The sequence below is a fragment of the Anomaloglossus baeobatrachus genome, chromosome 2, assembly GCF_048569485.1.
Source record: "Anomaloglossus baeobatrachus isolate aAnoBae1 chromosome 2, aAnoBae1.hap1, whole genome shotgun sequence".
Taxonomy (NCBI): domain Eukaryota; kingdom Metazoa; phylum Chordata; class Amphibia; order Anura; family Aromobatidae; genus Anomaloglossus; species Anomaloglossus baeobatrachus.
Window position 1 is genome coordinate 10,587,291 of NC_134354.1, and position 24,063 is coordinate 10,611,353.

Consider the following 24,063-nt stretch of genomic DNA (forward strand, 5'->3'; position numbering starts at 1 on the left):
AGAGAAGAGTGACCAGAATGGTGACCAGACTGCAAATGATGTCCTATGAGGAACGGTTAAAGGATCTGGGAATGTTTAGCTTGCAAAAAAGGATAGGAGGAGACTTAATAGCTGTCTACAAATATCTTAAGGGCTGTCACACTATAGAGGGATCAGCGCAATTCTCACTGGCACATGGAAACACGAGAAGCAATGGGATGAAACTGAAAGGGAGAAGATACAGATTAGAAAACATTTTTTTACAGTGAGGTGACCAATGAGTGGAACAGGTGACCACAAAAGGTGGTGGTGAGGTCTTCTTCAATGGAAGTCTTAAAACAGAGGGCGGACAGACATCTGTCTGAGATGGTTTACTGAATCCTGCATTGAGCTGAGGGTTGGACATGATGATCCCGGATATCCCTTCCAACTCTAACATTCTATGATAAGCCATAAACTTTGAAGCATGCTTAGCGTTAGATCGATCTATTGATCGATGATATTGATGATCTATCCTAACGGAAGTCCAACAATTGTAAAGTTCAAGAGTACTGAGAGCTAGATCAACATCAGTCTGGTATGGATTGTCTATCCTAATTTTCCAATTTTCAAGTCTGAGAGTGTTGACAGTCAGACCACCATCAATGTAAGATTGTTTCTCCAGAGAGGCCGTACGGGGCACAGCCTTAAAAGGGAGGCCGACATGACTGGGTTAGGTCGGGAATAAGAGAGGGGGTTTTTAAAATGACGGGGGTTAGGCAGGGGTTAAAGATACTTAGATGGGGCAGGAATAGAGGAAGTTTGAATTGTGCATTATGGGCGTAGTTAGTGGGGGCGGGAACAATTAATGGGTTTATAAGGGGTGGTCAGTTAGTGGGGTCATCCATTTTGGCACAGAAAACGGTACAATCTACATGTCCTTGTGTGCCAGCTTACCTGCCCCAGAAAATGGAGTCTGTGGATGCCATTCTTCAACAGCTTAGAACCGCTGCCGGCCTGATGGGTTCAGACTGGCTCCAGGCTTCAGTGAACAGCCTGCTGCAAGGGGCCGGGGATGCTCCAGCTCAACCATCCCCCGAACCACGCCGGTCGCGGAGGACCAGGCCTCCGGCGCGCCTAAGCCCAGAAGCTATCCCTCGGGTCCGGCGCCGAATAAGGAGCCCCTCAGGGGACCCTTCAGGTCAGGGTGCCGCCAGGCCCGCCGCCTCGCGCCGGTCCCGTCCTGGGAGGAATCCTGCTTCACGGCGGGGCCTGCAGCAGAGGGAGGTGTCGGCCTCCCTCCCATCTAGGTCAACGCAGGAGGAGACAAGAACGGCGTCGGCAGGGGCTCAGGAGCCTGCATCGCCCGCCCGGCGCAGAGGAGAGGGAGCACGGAGATCACAGGCCGGGGTCTCTCAGCGTGGGTCACGGAGCAGGCAGCAGTCGGCAGCCCCTCCTCCCTCCATAGAAGAGAACAGATCATGCCCCCCTGCAAGGGATTGGTCCTCAGAGTTGTCTGTCTCCAGCCAGCAGACGCAGCCACACCCCCCGATGATGACAACTTCCGGCCAGCCGGGGCTGGCCCTCCCACAGCCAGTGTCAACATCCTGCCAACAGATGCTGGGCTTTCCTGGTCAGGCGATTCCTCCCGGCCAGCAGGTGCTGGGCCTGTCACCTTATGGCTTACATCCCGGCCAGCAGGTGCTGGGCCTGCAATCACATGGATCACCTCCCGGCCAGCAGGCTCCCGGCCAGCAGGTGCTGGGCCTGCAACCCCATGGATTACCTCCCGGCCAGCAGGTGCTGGGCCTGCCACCTTATGGATCACCTCCCGGCCAGCAGGTGCTGGGCCTGCCACCTTATGGATTACCTCCCGGCCAGCAGGTGCTGGGCATGCAACCCCACGGTTTACCTCCCGGCCAGCAGGTGCAGGGCCTGCCATTACCAGATATGCCACCCGGCCAGCAGGAGCTGGCAAGGCTACAAGACCACGTCGAAAGCGATTCACTCGCATCGAGCCTTCTCCCTCAAGGCCGTGGGGGCTCTGCTAGAGTCGAATCGGAGGATGCAGGAAGACGTCAGGAACCAGGATCTTCGGCTGCTGGGCTCACAGCACCCAGGCAGCCAGGTGAGAACCCTTCTAATTTTTCTCTTAACCACATATTACCCTCCCCTTTACTTAGTGGTGCTGAGGGGCCGTCAGGGGGGGGGCCGTCAGGGGTAGATATGTTAGCACAGGGGTTGCGCACGCTAGCGGTTATTTTAGGTTCGGTGGGAGTCCAAGGGGGAATATCACCGGCGGTGGCATGGACGGGTAGCTCGAGCGTAGGTGCAGTATCGGCTGGGGGGCTTGGCGTGTTGTCTGGTGCAGTTGCCAATCCTTTGCCGGAAGTCGGGGTTCCAGCAGGGAGTGCGATTGGTGTCGGAGCACATAGTCAACCCCCTTCGGTTAGTCAGGGAGAAAAGGAAAACGACGACATGGTACGGCTAGATGATTCAGCAAAGGGGGAGGTGTACGTCTGCTTTGGGGGGCCGTTGGGGGCCCACCTTAAACAAGAAGTGCGGGAAAAGATATGGCGTAATGAGTACGTAGATATTTTTTCCCTTTTGCCATTAGAACGTTTTAATTTAGACCGGGCTAGGAAGGATGAAGGAAAGAAAGAGGACGAAGAAAAGAGGAGGTACCGTTTAATTACACGGACCTTTTCTAACTGGCTGCAGGCATTCGCCATACTAGCCAGCGTGATAGGGGAAAAAGCACCGGATAATTGTTCCGGACTTTTTTGCTACATGGATGCTATTGGCGAAGCCTACAGGGTGTACGGGGGTCAGGGATGGCTTAGGTATGACGAACAATTTCGTCAACGCAAGGCGGTGCGTCCCAACATTCGTTGGGATCATAAAGATATCAGCCTTTGGATGAAGGTTTCTGCACCCAATAGGTCTGGTTTCGGTGGGCAGTCCTTTCCAGGGAGCGGAGGCGGCCCTGTCCAGGCTGGGCACACAGTTGCCCAGCAGAAAGGATTGTGCTTCCTATTTAATGAGGGGGCATGCAAGTTCGGGGGCAAGTGTAAATTCAAACACGAATGCTCTGTGTGCAATGGGAGTCATAGCGCATCCAAATGCTTTCGAGGAGGAAAGCAAAAAGGGGGAGATAATGCCGAAAAAAGGAGTGACACCGGTGCGGCTGGCAGAGATGCAGCATTTTCTAAATAGATACCCTGATCGGGCGGCGGCGTTATTGTTGGAAGACGGTTTTAAGCATGGTTTCAGGATTCCGTTTGTTGATAGGGAGTTTAGTTTTTGTACAAAAAATTTAAAATCGGCGTTAAGATTTCCGGAAGTTGTATCTGAGAAATTAATGAAAGAGGTTGCTTTAGGTCGCATGGACGGGCCTTTCTCTGTGGCTCCCCTAAGGAACCTAAGGGTTTCTCCGCTGGGCGTGGTTCCAAAAAAGGAGCAGAACAAATTTCGGCTTATCCATCACCTGTCATTTCCCAGGGGAGCATCTGTGAATGACGGGATTGATCCGGACCTGTGTTCAGTTATTTACACTTTGTTTGACTCGGCTATCGAATGGGTGAGAAAATTTGGAAAAGGAGCTTTGTTGGCAAAAACGGATGTTGAAGCGGCGTTCCGATTATTGCCGGTTCACCCAGATTGTCTGCATTTATTAGGGTGTTGTTGGAACGGAGGTTTTTTCATTGACCGGTGTCTGCCAATGGGCTGTTCTCTGTCGTGTGCCTATGTTGAGGCTTTTAGTACATTCGTGGAGTGGGTTGTAAAGGAGGTCTCGGGTGTGAAATCTTTTATACATTATCTAGATGATTTCTTGTGTATAGGCCCGGCCGATTCTTTCGAATGCTCCCTGCTACTGCATACCATGGAAACGGTAGCTCGGAGGTTTGGCATTCCATTGGCAGCAGATAAGACGGAAGGGCCGACTATGGTATTGAGCTTCTTAGGCATTGTCATTGATACAGTAGCTATGGAGTGTCGACTACCAGAGCAAAAAGTGGCAGAGCTTTTGGCGGAGGTGAAGAGAGCCAGGCAGTTACGAAAGATAACGTTGAGAGAACTTCAGTCGCTACTTGGGAAGTTAAATTTCGCCTGCCGCATCATGCCCATGGGCAGGGCCTTTTGCCGAAGGCTGGCAATGGCAACAGGTGGGGTAAAAGCTCCTCATCATTTCATTAGGTTGAAAAAGGAACTTAGGGAGGACTTGCAGGTGTGGGCTGATTTTCTGAAAGTTTACAATGGAAAGTCGTTGTGGATGGACCCTGTGGAAAAACTGAGTGTGGCAGGCCTATTCATAAGCACGGTGGGGGCTGAGGGTTTTGGAGCATACTGTCATGGCAGCTGGATTTATGGCAAGTGGCCAATGGAGTGGAGGTCCGCGGGTTTGTTGAAAAATGCGACATTGATCGAACTGTTCCCCCTGGTAGTGGCGTTGACACTTTGGGGTGACAGGTTCAGGAATAAAAAATTGAAGTTCTGTGGCAGCAATGAAAAAGTGGTGTCAGCAATTAATTCATTGTCAGCGGCGTCCCCCCCGGTAGTTAAGGTGTTGCAAAAACTGGTTCTTTTGTGTTTGTCTTTAAATTCTTGGTTGGTGGCGGAATTTGAAGCGGGGGCACATAATCTTATCGCTGATTCAATTTCTTGTTCACAGACGGCGCTTTTTCAGAGATTGGCACCTGCAGCAGAAGCCAAAGGTCTGACTTGTCCAATGGAGTTGTGGGTTCTGCCATTCGAGCGGCAAGGAAGCTGATTTCCGGATCATTATCAGGTGGTACCTGGTCAGCCTACTCTCAGGCTTGGAAAGTTTGGGAGGATTGGAAGTTATCTGTAGGGGGCGACATGGAGGACGATGGTCGGTTGTTAATGCTAGTAGGCCATTATTGGGAAGCTGGTTGGTCGGTTCCAAAAGTTAATCGTTTTTTAGCTGGTTTAGCCTTTGGCTTCAAGGTTAGGGGCCTTAAGGATGTAACAAAATCCTTTTTAGTCGCGCAAGCGCTAAAAGGATGGAGGAGAGGTTGGAAAGTGGAAGATAAGAGAAGACCAATTTCTTACGAATTGCTGTTGAGTTTGGGGAGGCAAGTGGATAGGGTTTGTACTTCTATTTGGGAGAAGCGTCTCTTTAAGTTAGCTTTTTCCTTGGCATTCTTTGCAGCTTTGCGGTTAGGGGAGCTGGTGTGCACCTCCAGATTTAAAAGGGATGGTCTATCGAGGGATAGTGTCGATCTTTATGAGGACAGGATTGAAATATTAATTCGTTCTTCTAAAACTGATCAGTTAGGAAAAGGTTGCAGAGTGGTGGTGTTTGGAGTCCCCGGATCGGCGATGTGTCCGGTCCGTTGTTTAAGGGAATTCGGTTCAGTAGCTGGAGGGGCTAACATTCCGTTGTTGGTACATGCGGATGGTTCCTCATTGTCTCGATTTCAATTTATATCTATTTTCAAACGCTGTTTGGAGCGGGGTGGTTTCTCATCAGCGGATTTTGGCAGCCATTCTTTTAGAATAGGCGCAGCCACTGAAGCAGCCAGGAGAGGGCTCAGTGATGAAGTGGTAAAAAGGATTGGAAGGTGGGAATCTGGAAGATTCAAGTCATATGTGCGAATTGACAGGTTGTGAAATGTGAAAATGTTTTTACTTTATGTTTCAGTGTCCGGTTTCTTCTTAGTTTTTTCTTTTGTTATTCCCTCAGGTGCTGGCCCTCTTCTAGTGTGGATCATGGGGCATTCTTTTGTCTTCTGGGCGGCATTGCGGGCTGCAGTTCGTCCAAGCGGTAGGCAATTACATTTCTCTAGGGAGGATGCTATACTTCGCTGGATTGGTAAACGTGGCATGGCATGGAAACAGTTCCTGCCTGAATTTAATTTTTTTGCGAGGCTGGATCGGGCCCCTGATGTGCTAGTGTTGCATATCGGGGGCAACGATCTGGGAAAAAGGCCTTTTCGGGAGCTGATAAAAGATATTAAATTTGATCTCTTGCGGTTGTGGGCAATGTACCCAAAGGTAACAACAGTGTGGTCGGATATTGTCCCAAGGAAGGTCTGGCGAGATGCAAGGTCCGTAGATAGGATAAATAAGGCGCGCGTTAAGGTAAATAGAGCCGTGGGTCGCTTTATGGCCAGAAACGGGGCAGTGGCGGTCCGTCATCCGGATTTGGAGTCGGGGGATGGAGAATTTTGGAGACGGGACGGAGTCCACCTAAATGCAGTGGGTTTGGACATATGGTGTGTGTCAATACAAGAAGGCATTGAGGTCGCTCTAAAGTTGTGGAGGGACATAAATGTTTGAGGTTTGCAAAACATTTATGCTGGTGGCGAAGGGGAGGAGGGTCCTCGAAGTTGGAATTTGCGGTTTGTGGCGGAACGGTGGGGGGGAACCCGTCAGGTTCTGGACCCCTCATGTGCACTCTTTATATGCCGGCGGGTAGAGGAATCCCGTGGTAGGCCTGGTGGGCCGCGGGTTGGGGACATGTGTTCAGATGAGGCCAGGTTGTTGGTTAACTGGTGCCTCCGAGCCGGTGCTTGAGCGGCTGGAGGTAAAACATCAGTCTGGCTACAGTTTGGGTAGAATACCCGTCGGCAGGTTCTTGGGGCTTCGAGGACCACCCTCCGGTTCTGTTGAGTGGATTTCTGTTATTTATGTTGTTTTGTTATAATAAAAGGCTGCTGTGGCCAATAAAATCCATATTGGTGTGCAGTCTGTTTATTTTAGATAAGGTAATGGTGGGGGGTTTATGTAAAGTCTTCAAGAATGACTCGACCATACCCGTTGTCAAGAGAGGCCGTACGGGGCACAGCCTTAAAAGGGAGGCCGACATGACTGGGTTAGGTCGGGAATAAGAGAGGGGGTTTTTAAAATGACGGGGGTTAGGCAGGGGTTAAAGATACTTAGATGGGGCAGGAATAGAGGAAGTTTGAATTGTGCATTATGGGCGTAGTTAGTGGGGGCGGGAACAATTAATGGGTTTATAAGGGGTGGTCAGTTAGTGGGGTCATCCATTTTGGCACAGAAAACGGTACAATCTCCCACCCACCCTCCCAATTTTCTTTTCTTGTCATAGCAGCATAGCGAAGGGGAGGAGGGTCCTCGAAGTTGGAATTTGCGGTTTGTGGCGGAACGGTGGGGGGGAACCCGTCAGGTTCTGGACCCCTCATGTGCACTCTTTATATGCCGGCGGGTAGAGGAATCCCGTGGTAGGCCTGGTGGGCCGCGGGTTGGGGACATGTGTTCAGATGAGGCCAGGTTGTTGGTTAACTGGTGCCTCCGAGCCGGTGCTTGAGCGGCTGGAGGTAAAACATCAGTCTGGCTACAGTTTGGGTAGAATACCCGTCGGCAGGTTCTTGGGGCTTCGAGGACCACCCTCCGGTTCTGTTGAGTGGATTTCTGTTATTTATGTTGTTTTGTTATAATAAAAGGCTGCTGTGGCCAATAAAATCCATATTGGTGTGCAGTCTGTTTATTTTAGATAAGGTAATGGTGGGGGGTTTATGTAAAGTCTTCAAGAATGACTCGACCATACCCGTTGTCATGATCAGAGGCCATTTGTTTTGAAGTCCAAAAGTGTCAAGAGTCAAATCAGCACTGTTCTGATATTTATGGTCTATCCTTATCAATTATCAAGTGTGAGAGTGCAGAGAGTCAGACAACAACAGAGCTGGTAATTTCGAAGTCCAAGTGTGGTGACAATAGGACTAGTCATGACTCTCCCATAGAATTCATTTGAGTAGCGAAACAACATAAATAAAATTGAGTAGTAAAAGGAGATGGACGCTTCTGGTTGACCGTGTTGGTGCTGGAAAATTAGTATACAATAGTAGCTTTATTACTTTTTTCAGAAAAAGACTACATACTAATACTACTACTAGGTACCTGCCGTGATTCGCCAAAAATAAATGCTATCCCAAAAATAAGCCCTACCAGGAATTTTTGGCCTTTTGGGAGTGAGGCTTTAATATAAGCCCTACCCTGAAAATAAGCCCTAGTTTCAGTTCAATAATGAAGTGTCCACTCAGCTAAAAAAGTTAAAGAATACTGCAGGACACTAAAGAAAGACATTAAAAAAAGAAGACACTCCCAAAAGAAAGAAGACAGAACCCGCAATCATACTCAACAGACCGGGATTCTGTGGGACACTGGACCTGCAGTGGAATGCATTGAGGAACAGACACACACACACACACATACATACATACACTTATCCGGTGATGCCATACTGCTCCGGTGATGTGAGACACTGTAGAATGAGAGGACCTGGAATGGAATACATTGAGGACCTGCGGTGGAATACAAACACACACACACGCACACACACACACACACACACACACATACATACATACATACACACACACACACGCATACGCACACACATACATACATACATACACACGCACACACGCACACATACATACATACATACACACACACACACACACATACGCACATCCGGTGATACTGTACTGCTCCGGTGACGTGGCACATTGTAGAATGAGAGGACCTGCAGTGGAACACATCGAGAACCTGAGGTAGAACACATTGAAGCATTTCAGCGCAGTACCTTGATGTGTTCCACTGCAGGTCCTCATATTCACAGCGTTCCAGGTCCCCCTGTCTGCCGGAAGCAGTGCGGTATCACTGGATGTGTGTGTGTATGCATGTTTCTGACGTGTGTGTGAGTGCCGGACGGCCGTAAGCAGGAGAGGACCACTGTGAAGACAAGAACCTGCAAGGAGTGTGCACTGAGGACCCGGCAGGGGTCTGGTAAGTATGATTCTACTCTGCGGATGGGGTCTGACTTTTTTAGCGGGTAAACGTACCCCCAACCCATGTATCCCCCTAAATAAACTCTACGCTGAAAATAAACCCTAGCGCATTTTTCGGGGCAAAAAAAAATGACAGTGTCATATTTTCGGGGAAACACGGTATTTATGTTTTTTTAAAAACTGAATTCGGCACAAACTTGAAATGCATAATAAAGCCATTATTACATACTGTCACAGCCATGGAATGAATACTTTTCCAACAGCAGCGCCGTCAACCAGAAATATCCATCACCTATTACTCTTCAATGTTTTTGCAGATGAAGATTTCCTTCTCTCCATGATCGTGACTGCAGCATATAATGGGGTTGTGACATGCACAATTTGATGAGATGAGCACCCCCAGACTTCCCCCCAGGGTCCTCTACCCTATACCATATCACGCTATATGAAAGATTCACAAAGGTATTTGTCATTTTTTATAAATTTAGTGGTTGTGTACTTTTTGTAAATTTGGTGGTTGTGCACTTTTTATAAATTTGATGGTTGTGCACTTTTTATAAATTTGATGGTTGTGCACTTTTTATAAATTTGATGGTTGTGCACTTTTTATAAATTTGGTGGTTGTGTACTTTTTATAAATTTGATGGTTGTGCACTTTTTATAAATTTGATGGTTGTGCACTTTTTATAAATTTGCTGGTTGTGCACTTTTTATAAATTTGGTGGTTGTGCACTTTTTGTAAATTTGGTGATTGTGGACTTTTTATAAATTTGCTGGTTGTGCACTTTTTATAAATTTAATGGTAGTGCACTTTTTATAAATTTGATGGTTGTGCACTTTTTATAAATTTGCTGGTTGTGCACTTTTTATAAATTTGATGGTTGTTTACTTTTTATAAATTTGGTGATTGTGCACTTTTTGTAAATTTGATGGTTGCGCACTTTTTGTAAATTTGATGGTTGCGCACTTTTTGTAAATTTGCTGGTTGTGGACTTTTTGTAAATTTGTTGGTTGTGGACTTTTTATAAATTTGATGGTTGCGCACTTTTTGTAAATTTGCTGGTTGTGGACTTTTTATAAATTTGATGGTTGCGCACTTTTTGTAAATTTGGTGGTTGTGCACTTTTTATAAATTTGATGGTTGTGCACTTTTTATAAATTTGATGGTTGTGCGCTTTTTGTAAATTTGAGGGATGTGGACTTTTTATAAATTTGGTGGTTGTGTACTTTTTATAAATTTGATGGTTGCGCACTTTTTGTAAATTTGGTGGTTGTGCACTTTTTTATAAATTTGCTGGTTGTGCACTTTTTATAAATTTGCTGGTTGTGGACTTTTTATAAATTTGCTGGTTGCGCACTTTTTGTAAATTTAGTGGTTGTGCACTTTTTATAAATTTGATGGTTGTGCACTTTTTGTAAATTTGAGGGATGTGGACTTTTTATAAAATTTAGTGGTTGTGCACTTTTTATAAATTTGATGGTTGTGTACTTTTTATAAATTTGATGGTTGTGTACTTTTTCTAAATTTGGTGCTTGTGCACTTTTTATAAATTTGATGGTTGTGTACTTTTTATAAATGTTATGGTTGCGCACTTTTTGTAAATTTGATGGTTGCGCACTTTTTGTAAATTTGGTGGTTGTGCACTTTTTTATAAATTTGCTGGTTGTGCACTTTTTGTAAATTTGATGGTTGCGCACTTTTTGTAAATTTGATGGTTGTGTACTTTTTGTAAATTTGATGGTTGCGCACTTTTTGTAAATTTGGTGGTTGTGCACTTTTTGTAAATTTGGTGGTTGCGCACTTTTTGTAAATTTGGTGGTTGTGCACTTTTTGTAAATTTGCTGGTTGCGCACTTTTTGTAAATTTGGTGGTTGTGCACTTTTTGTAAATTTGCTGGTTGTGGACTTTTTATAAATTTGATGGTAGTGCACTTTTTGTAAATTTGATGGTTGTGCACTTTTTGTAAATTTGGTGGTTGTGCACTTTTTGTAAATTTGATGGTAGTGCACTTTTTGTAAATTTGGTGATTGTGCACTTTTTGTAAATTTGGTGGTTGTGCACTTTTTATAAATTTGATGGTTGCGCACTTTTTGTAAATTTGGTGGTTGTGTACTTTTTGTAAATTTGGTGGTTGTGCACTTTTTATAAATTTGGTGGTTGTGGACTTTTTGTAAATTTGGTGGTTGTGGACTTTTTGTAAATTTGATGGTTGCGCACTTTTTGTAAATTTGGTGGTTGTGGACTTTTTGTAAATTTGGTGGTTGTGCACTTTTTATAAATTTGGTGGTTGTGCACTTTTTATAAATTTGGTGGTTGTGCACTTTTTATAAATTTGGTGGTTGTGGACTTTTTGTAAATTTGGTGGTTGTGGACTTTTTGTAAATTTGATGGTTGCGCACTTTTTGTAAATTTGGTGGTTGTGGACTTTTTGTAAATTTGATGGTTGTGCACTTTTTATAAATTTGCTGGTTGCGCACTTTTTGTAAATTTAGTGGTTGTGCACTTTTTGTAAATTTGGTGGTTGTGCACTTTTTGTAAATTTGGTGGTTGTGCACTTTTTGTAAATTTGGTGGTTGTGCACTTTTTGTAAATTTGGTGGTTGTGCACTTTTTGTAAATTTGATGGTTGCGCACTTTTTATAAATTTGCTGGTTGCGCACTTTTTGTAAATTTAGTGGTTGTGCACTTTTTGTAAATTTGGTGGTTGCGCACTTTTTGTAAATTTGGTGGTTGCGCACTTTTTGTAAATTTAGTGGTTGTGCACTTTTTGTAAATTTGGTGGTTGTGCACTTTTTGTAAATTTGGTGGTTGTGCACTTTTTGTAAATTTGGTAGTTGTGCACTTTTTGAAGATTTGTTGGTTGTTTACTAATCTTGATTATTTTTGAAATTTTGACCAAACCTTCACATCACCTTTGTTCCAATGACTTCATTCATCACATCCCCCTTACTGTTCTCACCTGAGGTATATGGAAAAGTCCTAGCAGATTGGCTACTGCAGTTGATATTCCAGAGCCGGTGGCTCCCACCACAGCGATTGTGGACGGCATGTGTTCCGAACAGTTGCAGAAATCATCGAGATTCAGGGAATCGATCTTGTTTTGGGCCACAAAGCTAAGCGTAGCCTCCAGAGCTTTGGATACGGTGTTACAGGTGTCAAAGATCCTGTATCCCAGTGTAATGTTGGGCAGGAGGGTGGTGGAGTTGTTAATTTCTTCGATTGCAAATATCATGGCTTGTAACCAGCGGAACCCACGGAAGTTGTATCTGCAAAAAAATAAAGAAGGGGAAGAAAGCAATGGTGAGAAATAAAAGAAGAAAACATCAATATTTGTTTGAGGTTAAGGCAACATTCTACTTAATAGTTAATTATAGCACTGTAATTACTGAAACTATGATCAATTTGTGAGGGCGTTGGTTCGTTCTGATGTATGTGGTACAGAACAGCATTATAAGATGATATGCTCCTTGTAAAACTTCCTTTTATGCTCTCGCGAGCCTTACCGGGAACATGAGGACAGTCATGTCCCATGACCTGGGAATTATTCAATGTTTTCATTGCTGCCTTTGTGTTCCTAGGTAGAAGCTTTGACTTTCCTTGTTTTTGTCCCTTCCTCCTCCCTGTAGTTTTGTGATGTCAGCATTGCCCGCCCTTCTTCTACATGTAGTGTTTTGTTTCAGCCATCTTATGTAACGTGTTGTATACTCTCTGAAGAAAAACAGTTTTTCCCTGCTGCATTATCATCAATACAAGATTTTCAGTTAAAACATTCGTCTTTTCCTGGAGTCTTCTCGCAATGAGATTGTGGCCGAGTTAAACTATCTGAGGAACCGATATGAACGTAAGTACGGTAATACGAATGCTCGAAGAAAACGTTGTGTTCAGGCGCCATCACGTCCTATGTATCCGTGAGTCAGAATAAGGAGAGTAATAGCATTGACCCGGCGCTCACTCATTAAATATGACAAGATGGTGTGGCCTGCGGTGGCAAAGCAGTTTCTAGGAATTATACAAGGGAGACAAGACAAGCTCAACAACTTAAAGGGAACCTGTCATCTGGCTCACACTGTCCAGACCACGGTCACCATGATCCAGATCACAGTCTGGCTGTGTGATTGAAGCTATGTAGATTTTTGTGAAGATCCAATCATGGAGCATAGCCAGTGATGAGACTCGTCCAGTGCTGCCCCTGGGCCGGCTTCTGCTAGCGCCACTCCAGGTGATTGACAGTTGCCCCCCCCTAAGTGAGAGACCTCTACATTACCTCGCATGGTGAGAAGTGAGTTAGGGGTGTTGCCAGAGTAGTCTCGTCTGAAGATTTTCCAAACTATAGTTTCTCTGGAAATCTTGGACATGTCGAAAAAAAACATACCATACTGCAATCATGTATCCAGATCATGATTAAAGCTGATCGTGGTTTGAGCAGCAGGAATCCTACGACAGGTTCCCTTTCACTTACATCGAGGCAATGAGCTTTATAGTTACACAGTGTCACAAGAGACAACAGATGTAGTTTAACAGTGGGAGACACTTGCAATGGACTGCTGGCACTTTCCTCAGCAGCACCTCCATCACTTCGACATTATCTTTATTGCAGCAATGCCCCCTCATAGTTTGTCTACACTTTGGACACTCTTGTTGCCCACCCTTGTCAGTGTCTCACACTCAGGCACTAGTCTCAAGCTGGCGTAGCAATCCCCTTCACCTAATGGGTGGGTGGACATGATCCATAGACAGTGTTCTAGATGCAATGTCAACCCCGGAGACGCAAGCTGTCCATGCCCATGATCAACGTTCGGGGCACTGTGGACTTTTGCTGTGTTCTCCCCCGCGGAGCATAAATTGACATGTTGCGGCTTGGGAAGCCGCGCCACATGTCACTTTACTTTACAGAGAAAATAAGCACCATGGGCATAGGATTTTTCTATATACCGTCGACTGTGCTTGTACTGTACAATGCAGCGTTTTGCACACAGCAGAAACACTCTGCATCCAAAATGCTGCTATTCCCGATTGTAGCCACGGGCCCTAATAGCGATAAGTGAAGTTATTCTAGACAAAATAATTTGACTATGAATTTCCCAAGAAAATAAAATTCCTCAAAGTCTCACATTTTGGGGTTTTGAGTCACTCAAGCTCTCTTCGTCCATGGGAAATAGCTAAAATAATAATAAAAAAGAACTATACACTCTTGTTTCCTCACAAGTTCCTACACCACCTTCGCCACCAATGCAGCTTCCCGGTTCTTCTGCCCTCCGTTGCGTGAGGCCAAGAGGTCACTCACCGGCTTCAGACTGACCTCACCTACCGGGATGTAGGAAGAACTGAAGACTGCGGCAGAGGACCATGAGCTGCGACAGTGGCATAAAACCAGATGAGGACAGTAGCGTATATATTTTTCCATTGTAACCACTTCCTCACGATAATTGGGGCATTTTCATTTTCATTTTGTTCTATATTTTTCAAACAAAATTGCATCTGTTGAATGTGAGGGGATCGGATAAAATACATTTTGGAGAGAGTTGGTCATTTCTAATCAGTATTCAGATTTGACAAGTGACATTCTCCTCACCCCCTCTTGGGTGGTTAAACCCTCACCTATCCCTCTAATGGTGGTTCTCTCATGTAGGTGGCACTTCCTACATGCTGTCCTGTGACCCTCTCTGCAGTCCTGGGACACTGCACGGTTATATCTAGTGCTACTGTGACGCCCTGGACTATCCAGGTCGTCCCAGGTAGACACAACAACACTACACCCCCTTCCCAGTTAGGTAACAGCAGTCAAACTAAAAGCCTTGTCACCACCCTCCAGGTTTGATGTCCACACCAGGGGGGTGGAGCCAGGCATTTGGCTCTGCCCACCGAGGAGTTTACAGGCCTGGAGGCGGGAGAAACAGAGTAGTAGTAGTAGCAGTAGTAGCGGTAGTAGTTGGAGTTGTGAGGAGAGAAAGTGGAGTCAAGTTCAAGTCCAGAAGCAGACCTGTACTCAGGCCTGCCAAAGACTATTCCGGTGGCTGGGTTGGAGCCCAGTCACCATTGGCAAGGAGGTAGACGGTAGTGGCCACCTGCAGGAGACCGGGAAGATGACTGGTGGAATTGTAAGGGACCGGGACAGGGTAGTGGCCCGCCGGAACCGAACCGGGGAGCCAACTGGATACCGGAGCACCAGGCAGGGTATTCAGACCCCGAACTAGGCTAGAAGCCACCACCATAGTCAAATTAACTGATTGCGGTCTGGACCTCAGGGGTTCATTCCCACCTAAGTCCCGATTGAAGGCAACAGCCCAACCATTCCGGATAAGTGCCACTGCCAAGGGCCAGAGATCCAAAGGGCCAGCGTCTGCGGGCAAACGGGCTCCTACGACAGATACACGCCGGGGAGCGGACTGCCTGTGCCTAGGCACAGGAGTCAAGATTCACATACAGAGGTGCAGGAGAAAAGCGGACATTACCAACCTAACCTGGGAAAAGCTGCAGCCGGCTGCGGGCCCCGTTCATCACTCTGTTTGGTTTACCAGCGACTCCAGTGTCTTGTGTCAGAGTGAGTACACCAGTGCCATCAGGCACCATGCCGCGCTGCACCGCAACACTATACCCTGCACCCGGACCCCGGGACCAACTACCCCTACCCACGGAGGGGTCAACACCTAGCTGCGCCATTACACCGCTCCTGGGATCCCTGTACCTTCACCGCAGCGGTGGTGTCCACAATCACCACAACCCGCGGGTGGCGTCACGAACTATCACCTCAAATCCAAACACCCCGAATCCCCGCGTGTAGCGCCAACTCCCTTGCAGAGCGACGTGACCCCCGGGTCCGTAAGAGGCTCGAGCCACCACCCGCAGTACGAGCACGGATCCGAGCGGCTCGGCGGCCGCAGCCGAGTCCGCGGGGCGGTACATTACTCACCCCTATGTGCTAGCTAGCTGTGGCTTCTCCGCTTCTGACTGTGCTATTGGTGGTAAAGCACTTTCTTTTTTGCAATTCAGAACAGTTCTAGTGGGTGTGTGAGGACTAGAGATGAGCGGACCCGGGGAATTTGGGTTCTGTTAGTCCAGCTGAACTTTTTTACAGTTCACCTTTGGACCCGGACTTGACCTGAACTCATTTGAAGTCACTGATTGGCAGTTTGGGTTTCCACCCATGTGCAGCCAGCCGTAAACAGATCACTTCCGGAGGAGGGTGGACGGGGTTTTTCCAATTTTTTTTATCTTTGATCCACACTACATCTGATCCCGCTGTTATTATCCCCAGTACGAGCTGTTCAGGGACTGCAAGCGGCTCACACTGGGCTGAGCACCGAGCGCACCTGAGCTCAGCGATGCTCGCGCGAGTGGTTTGCATTTGTAAAGCGCCTCAACTCCGAACCCAAACTTTGTTTTCTTGGGAAAAGACTGGGTTTGTACCGAACTTCAGGTTCACTCATCTCTAGTGAGGACATGTGTGGCACTGACCACATTCTGACCCATAACAGGACAGTGCGAAACGTTTGCTCCTACCAGCAGCGCCTCAGACAGCGAAACTTCTATCCATAACACTACAGCGATAGTCAACTGCAGGTTTTTGCATTTGGTGTCGTTAAAATAAATTGCACCATTTGCCTTCTACTAGCTCTTTATTTCCTAGGACATTGCTGGAATAATCCGCCAATGAGCTCCTGCTAAAGCAGTGTTTCTCAACTCCAGTCCTCAAGACCCACCAACAGATCAGGTTTTCAGGATTTCCTTAATGTCGCACAGGTGATGGACTTATTCCCTGTCTAATATTGAGGAACACCTGAAAACATGATGTGTTGGTGGGTCTTGAGGACTGGAGTTGAGAAACACCGTGCTAAGGCCTCCTTCACACGTCTATGAAAAATGTTTGTGTTTTGCACAGACCATGTTGAAGGTGCGTATAACCCATCCATGTGCCATGATTTTGGCACACTAGTGTTCACCGTGATAGCACACGGACATCAGGAACTTTTTACTCACCTGTCCCTGATGCTGCTGTCTCCGGCGCTGCTGTCTCCAGCACTGCTGTCCCCGTAGCTGCTGTCCCTGATGCTGCTGTCTCCGGCGCTGCTGTCTCCGGCTCTGCTGTCTCCAGCGCTGCTGTCTCCGGCGCTGCTGTCTCCGGCGCTGCTGTCTCCGGCTCTGCTGTCTCCAGCACTGCTGTCCCCGTAGCTGCTGTCCCTGATGCTGCTGTCTCCGGCGCTGCTGTCTCCGGCTCTGCTGTCTCCGGCTCTGCTGTCTCCAGCGCTGCTGTCTCCGGCTCTGCTGTCTCCAGCGCTGCTGTCTCCGGCGCTGCTGTCTCCAGCGCTGCTGTCTCCGGCGCTGCTGTCCCCGATGCTGCTGTCTCCGGCGCTGCTGTCTCCAGCACTGCTGTCCCCGTAGCTGCTGTCCCTGATGCTGCTGTCTCCGGCGCTGCTGTCTCCAGCACTGCTGTCCCCGTAGCTGCTGTCCCTGATGCTGCTGTCTCCGGCGCTGCTGTCTCCAGCGCTGCTGTCTCCGGCGCTGCTGTCCCCGATGCTGCTGTCTCCGGCGCTGCTGTCCCTGATGCTGCTGTCTCCGGCGCTGCTGTCTCCGGCGCTGCTGTCTCCAGCGCTGCTGTCTCCGGCGCTGCTGTCCCCGACGCTGCTGTCTCCGGCGCTGCTGTCTCCAGCACTGCTGTCCCCGTAGCTGCTGTCCCTGATGCTGCTGTCTCCGGCGCTGCTGTCTCCGGCGCTGCTGTCTCCAGCGCTGCTGTTTCCGGCGCTGCTGTCCCCGATGCTGCTGTCTCCGGCGCTGCTGTCTCCGGCGCTGCTGTCTCCGGCGCTGCTGTCTTCGGCGCTGCTGTCTCCGGCGCTGCTGTCCCCGGCGCTGCTGTCCCCGTAGCTGCTGTCCCCGTAGCTGCTGTCCCCGATGCTGCTGTCTCCGGTGCTGCTGTCTCCAGTGCTGCTGTCCCTGATGCTGCTGTCCCCGATGCTGCTGTCCCCGATGCTGCTGTCTTCGGCGCTGCTGTCTCCGGCGCTGCTGTCTCCGGCGCTGCTGTCCCCGATGCTGCTGTCTCCGGCGCTGCTGTCTCCAGTGCTGCTGTCACTGATGCTGCTGTCTCCGGCGCTGCTGTCCCCGATGCTGCTGTCTCCGGCGCTGCTGTCTCCAGTGCTGCTGTCCCTGATGCTGCTGTCTCCGGCGCTGCTGTCCCCGATGCTGCTGTCCCCGATGCTGCTGTCTCCGGCGCTGCTGTTGCTTTCAGGTCCGTGGTGCAGTGAATATTCAAGAGCATAATGAGTGGGCTTAGAAGCAAGAGACAGCAGCCAGGAACACAGATGAGTATAGAAAATAATTTTATTTCACAGACCCGTGTTTTATCTGGTACATGTCACACTAATGTCCCACAGATCACATCACTGTGTGGTCCGTGTAACACCCGTGCTGCAGGAGAAAAACGGTCTTGTAACCGTGCTAAACACATGGACACGGCACACGGACACACGTCCATGAGAAAACACCGATGTGTGTGCAGACCCATTGATTTCAATGGGTTTCATATGTTCGTGTCTCCGGTAGATATGAAAATGGCGACATACGTGCCGGAATCACTGACTTGTGAAGGGGCCTAAGGGGAGGTTTATAGCACTGTTATATCTATCATTTTCTAAAGTCCTCTCACCTGATTTTTTTTAGCACAAAGGTCATATGGTCTGTGGTCATAAAGCCACTGAGAGGGGCTCAAAAAGACAGATAAGAGAGTTATGAACTCACTGGTGGATCCTCAGTTAACTCATTCTACAGTCAGCAATGCACAGTGCAACTCAGAGGCTAGAGATGGCAAAATGTTTAGATATTACACAGAATACACACATTTATATACAAAATGCATCCTAAGATGTCCATATTCATTTACTATAAGGTAATATTACTTCTTCGTACTGACACATGGCGGCGGTGCAGCACACACGATATAATATGACACAAGCAGCAGCAGTGGATATGTAGTGGACTTGTGTGAGATTTCGGGCTTTCTTGTAGGAGGGCGGCAGACGCCTTTCCAACCTTCGTGAGGGCTTCCAAGGACAAGAGCCGGCACCGAGTGACGTCACGCTCCCCGGTCACCGGTGTCTGCGACTGATCTGCGGCCCAGAAGGAAGCGGCTCCATAACACACATCCATCACTTATTTCCTAAATGGTTTTATTTCTGTCCGGAGATATTATAACCAGTGTAAATAGCCGGATGGCACACAACGCTCGTCATATCTAAAAAAAACAGTCCGGCGTTCACATAATTACCAACACCGGTGCTGGAAAATACCGAGGGAATGAGTCCGGGCCCAGATCTTGACAGCACACATCAGATCCTGCAATGAAGACCCTCGTGGGTAAATTCTGCCCCTTTATGGTACAGGACACCGTCAATTTTCCTGGATTGTTTCCCAAAAATCTGCGTAGTTCCGGAAAGTTTGGGTCTGTTGGCATTTGTTGTGTAGTCATGATAGGGTTGTTGGCCTGAATCAGTAAATATTCAAGAATACCAGAAAATTAAAGGGATTGTCCACCTGAAGCTACCAGTCTTCAGTGACGTGATGTGACTGCAGACTCGTGAATCCTGACAGCACGCACACTCCACACTGTGATGATTCACCAGGAGTGGCCGTTCATGTGACCGCAAGTATGTGATTTGTATACTTATGGCCACATTCCAACTAGACGTATCCATCCTCACTATAAACACTTGCAATGAGTGACGCAGAGCTTGTCTACACCGTGTGCAGAATTATTAGGCAAGTTGTATTTTAGAGGATTTTTTTATTATTGATCAACAACTTTGTTCTCAATCACCCAAAAGACTCATAAATACAAAGCTTAATATTTTGGCAGTTGGAGGGTTTCTAGATTTGGCTTCTTAGGAGGATCTGTCTGTGCAGGTGACTATTACTGTGCAGAATTATTAGGCAACTTCATAAAAGACAAATCTATTCCCCTCTCACTTGTTTATTGTCACCAGGAAACCAATGTAACTGCACAACATATAGAAATAAACATTTCTGACATAAAAACAAAACCCAAAAAATAGTGACCAATATCGCCCCCTTTCTTTCTGATGACCCTCAGCAGCCGACCGTCCATAGATTCTGTCATTGCTTGATCTGTTTACCATCAACATTGCGTGCAGCAGCCACCACAGCCTCCAGCCACCACAGCCTCCAGACACCGCAGCCTCCAGACACCACAACCTCCAGACACCACAGCCTCCAGACACCACAGCCTCCAGCCACCACAGCCTCCAGCCACCACAGCCTCCAGCCACCACAGCCTCCAGACACCACAGCCTCCAGCCACCACAGCCTCCAGACACCACAGCCTCCAGACACCACAGCCTCCAGACACCACAGCCTCCAGGCACCACAGCCTCCAGCCACCACAGCCTCCAGACACCACAGCCTCCAGGCACCACAGCCTCCAGACACCACAGCCTCCAGCCACCACAGCCTCCAGACACCACAGCCTCCAGACACCACAGCCTCCAGACACCACAGCCTCCAGGCACCACAGCCTCCAGACACCACAGCCTCCAGGCACCACAGCCTCCAGACACCACAGCCTCCAGCCACCACAGCCTCCAGACACCACAGCCTCCAGACACCACAGCCTCCAGCCACCGCAGCCTCCAGCCACCGCAGCCTCCAGCCACCGCAGCCTCCAGACACCGCAGCCTCCAGACACCACAGCCTCCAGACACCACAGCCTCCAGACACCGCAGCCTCCAGACACCGCAGCCTCCAGCCACCGCAGCCTCCAGACACCGCAGCCTCCAGACACCACAGCCTCCAGCCACCACAGCCTCCAGACACCACAGCCTCCAGACACCACAGCCTCCAGCGACCACAGCCTCCAGCGACCACAGCCTCCAGCCACCACAGCCTCCAGACACCGCAGCCTCCAGCCACCGCAGCCTCCAGCCACCACAGCCTCCAGCCACCACAGCCTCCAGCGACCACAGCCTCCAGCCACCACAGCCTCCAGCGACCACAGCCTCCAGCCACCGCAGCCTCCAGACACCGCAGCCTCCAGACACCGCAGCCTCCAGCCACCGCAGCCTCCAGCCACCGCAGCCTCCAGCCACCACAGCCTCCAGCGACCACAGCCTCCAGCCACCACAGCCTCCAGCCACCGCAGCCTCCAGCCACCGCAGCCTCCAGCCACCGCAGCCTCCAGACACCGCAGCCTCCAGCCACCGCAGCCTCCAGCCACCACAGCCTCCAGACACCACAGCCTCCAGCCACCACAGCCTCCAGCCACCACAGCCTCCAGCGACCACAGCCTCCAGCCACCGCAGCCTCCAGACACCGCAGCCTCCAGCCACCACAGCCTCCAGACACCACATCCTCCAGCGACCACATCCTCCAGCCACCACAGCCTCCAGCCACCACAGCCTCCAGACACCGCAGCCTCCAGCCACCGCAGCCTCCAGCCACCACATCCTCCAGCCACCACATCCTCCAGCCACCACAGCCTCCAGCCACCACATCCTCCAGCCACCACATCCTCCAGCCACCACAGCCTCCAGCCACCACAACCTCCAGCCACCACAGCCTCCAGCCACCACAGCCTCCAGCCACCACAGCCTCCAGCCACCACAGCCTCCAGACACCACAGCCTCCAGCCACCACAGCCTTCAGCCACCACAGTCTCCAGACACCACAGCCTCCAGCCACCACAGCCTCCAGACACCACATCCTCCAGCCACCGCAGCCTCCAGCCACCGCAGCCTCCAGCCACCGCAGCCTCCAGCCAACACAGTCTCCAGACACCACAGCCTCCAGACACTGCTCCCAGAGGTGGACTGTTTTCCCTCCCTGTAGATCTCACATTTTATGAGGGACCACAGGTTCTCTATGGGGTTCAGATCAGGGGAACAAGGGGGCCATGTCATTATTTTTCATCTTTTAGACCTTTACTGGCCAGCCACGCTGTGGAGTAGTTGGATGCATGTGATGGAGCATTGTCCTGCAGGAAAATCATGGTTTTCTTGAACGATAGCGACTTCTTCCTGTACCACTGCTTGAAGAAGTTGTCTTCCAGAAACTGGCAGTAGGTCTGGGAGTTGAGCTTCACTCCATCCTCAACCCGAAAAGGTCCCACAAGTTGATCTTTGATGACCCCAGCCCATACCAGTGCCCACCTCCACCTTGCTGGCGTCTGATCGGAGTGGAGCCTCTGCCCTTTACTGATCCAGCCTCTGGCCCATCCATCTGCCCATCAAGAGTCACTCTCATTTCATCAGTCCATAAAACCTGTGAAAAATCAGTCTTAGACCCTGTGCACACTTGCCGGTTTTTCCCGCGGATTTCCTGCGGTTTTGCTGCATGTTTCGCTGCAGGAAATGTTCATAACATCTCTGCAGTGAATCACCAGCAAAACCTATGGGAAAAAAATGCTGTGCGCACTGGGCGGAATTTGACAGCTGCATGTTTTGTTGTGGGATTCCCGCAGCAAAAACAATTGCATGTCACTTCTTTTCCGCACGTCGCTGCGGGATTTCACTCCGTTGACTGCAATGTAATCGTGAAATCCCGCAGGGAATGACGCAGGCAGCAAATTCTGTGCGGTTCACTGCGTTTTCCTGCGTTATTCCCTGCGGTATTTCGCGGTTTACCTGCGGTAATGTACATCGCTTGTCTGCGGTTTGCAGGGAAGTGATGTAATTATGACAGGAAGAGGAAGCCGTGCAGAGTAAACACACACACATCACACACACATCACACACACATCACACACACATCACACACACATCACACACACATCACAGACATAGAATACACACACTTCACACTCACACACAGACATATAGAATACACATACAAATCAAACGGACATATAGAAAAAAAAACATGGGCTCCGCCGTATTTTTACCGTCCAGCCGAGGTAAGCACACAGCGGCGGCCCGGTATTCTCAGGCTGGGGAGGGCGAGGGCCAGGGTTAATGCCCCCCCCCTCCCCCCGCAGCCGAGAATATCAGCCCGCAGCTGCCCCAGGACTGTCGCATCAATTATGCGGCAGTCCCGGAGTGTCCCCGGCTCTTCCTGTTGCCGTGATGCGGTGGCAATCCAGGGTAATATAAGGAGTTAATGGCGGTGGATCATCGCCACTAAGTCCAGGCTTAATCATGGCAGCGTCTATGTGATAGCTGACATGATCAACCAGTAAGTAAAGTGAATAAACACACACACACTGAAAAATTCTTTATTTTAAATAAAACACAAAAAAGCCCCCTCTTTCACCACTTTATTAACCCTCCCAAACACACAGCTCCGGCGTAATCCACGTCCTGCGATGCTTGCATCCAGCCGCGACTGACACTGACACAGCGCTGAATGCAGCCTCGCAGCGAGACAGCAGAGGTAACCACAGGGCATTTCCCACGGCCGGTAATGTGAACACACTGCCGACCATGAGAAATGCAGAGTGTGCTCACAGGGACTCTGTCTATCTATCCCTCTATCTATCTATCTATCTATCCCTCTATCTATTATCTATCTATCTATCTATCCCTCTATCTATCTATCTATTATCTATCTATCTATCTATCTATCCCTCTATCTATCCCTCTATCTATCCCTCTATCTATCCCTCTATCTATCTATCTATCTATCTATCTATCCCTCTATCTATCTATTATCTATCTATCTATCCCTCTATCTATCCCTCTATCTATCTATTATCTATCTATCTATCCCTCTATCTATCCCTCTATCTATCCCTCTATCTATCTATCCCTCTATCTATCTATTATCTATCTATCTATTATCTATCTATCTATCCCTCTATCTATCCCTCTATCTATCTATCTATCTATCTATCCCTCTATCTATCTATCTATCTATCTATCTATCTATCTATCCCTCTATCTATCTATCTATTATCTATCCCTCTATCTATCTATTATCTATCTATCCCTCTATCTATCTATTATCTATCTATCTATCTATCTATCCCTCTAGCTATCTATCTATCCCTCTATCTATCTATGTATCTATCTATCTATCTATCTATCCCTCTATCTATCTATCCCTCTATCTATCTATCTATCTATCTATCCCTCTATCTATCTATCTATCTATCTATCCCTCTATCTATCTATCTATCCCTCTATCTATCTATCTATCTATCCCTCTATCTATCTATCTATGTATCTATCCCTCTATCTATCTATCCCTCTATCTATCTATCTATCTATCTATCCCTCTATCTATCCCTCTATCTATCTATCCCTCTATCTATCTATCTATCCCTCTATCTATCTAGCTATGTATCTATCCCTCTATCTATCCCTCTATCTATCTATCCCTCTATCTATCTATC

General features: G+C 48.6%; 2 protein-coding genes across 6 annotated transcripts in view; one reads left to right on the forward strand and one right to left on the reverse strand.

Annotated features, from left to right (window-relative positions):
• Nucleotides 1-24,063, reverse strand: part of CASR (calcium sensing receptor) — a 220,895-nt gene that overhangs the window by 67,786 nt on the left and 129,046 nt on the right. Inside the window, exon 3 of one of the 2 annotated variants that reach the window (XM_075334868.1) lies at nt 11,695-12,001. In XM_075334868.1, the coding sequence (XP_075190983.1) occupies nt 11,695-12,001 (307 nt within the window). Of the gene's footprint in view, nt 1-915; nt 1,431-11,694; nt 12,002-24,063 lie in introns of those variants that run through there. The other variant, XM_075334869.1, reaches the window with a different exon arrangement.
• LOC142290838 (uncharacterized) overlaps nt 929-24,063 on the forward strand; it is a 99,628-nt gene continuing 76,493 nt past the window's right edge. The window contains exons 1-2 of one of the 4 annotated variants that reach the window (XM_075334870.1): nt 929-2,086; nt 4,631-5,592. In XM_075334870.1, the coding sequence (XP_075190985.1) occupies nt 979-2,086; nt 4,631-5,592 (2,070 nt within the window). In that variant the 5' untranslated portion in view covers nt 929-978. Of the gene's footprint in view, nt 2,087-4,630; nt 5,593-5,665; nt 5,747-24,063 lie in introns of those variants that run through there. The other 3 variants (XR_012750388.1, XR_012750389.1, XR_012750390.1) reach the window with 3 other exon arrangements.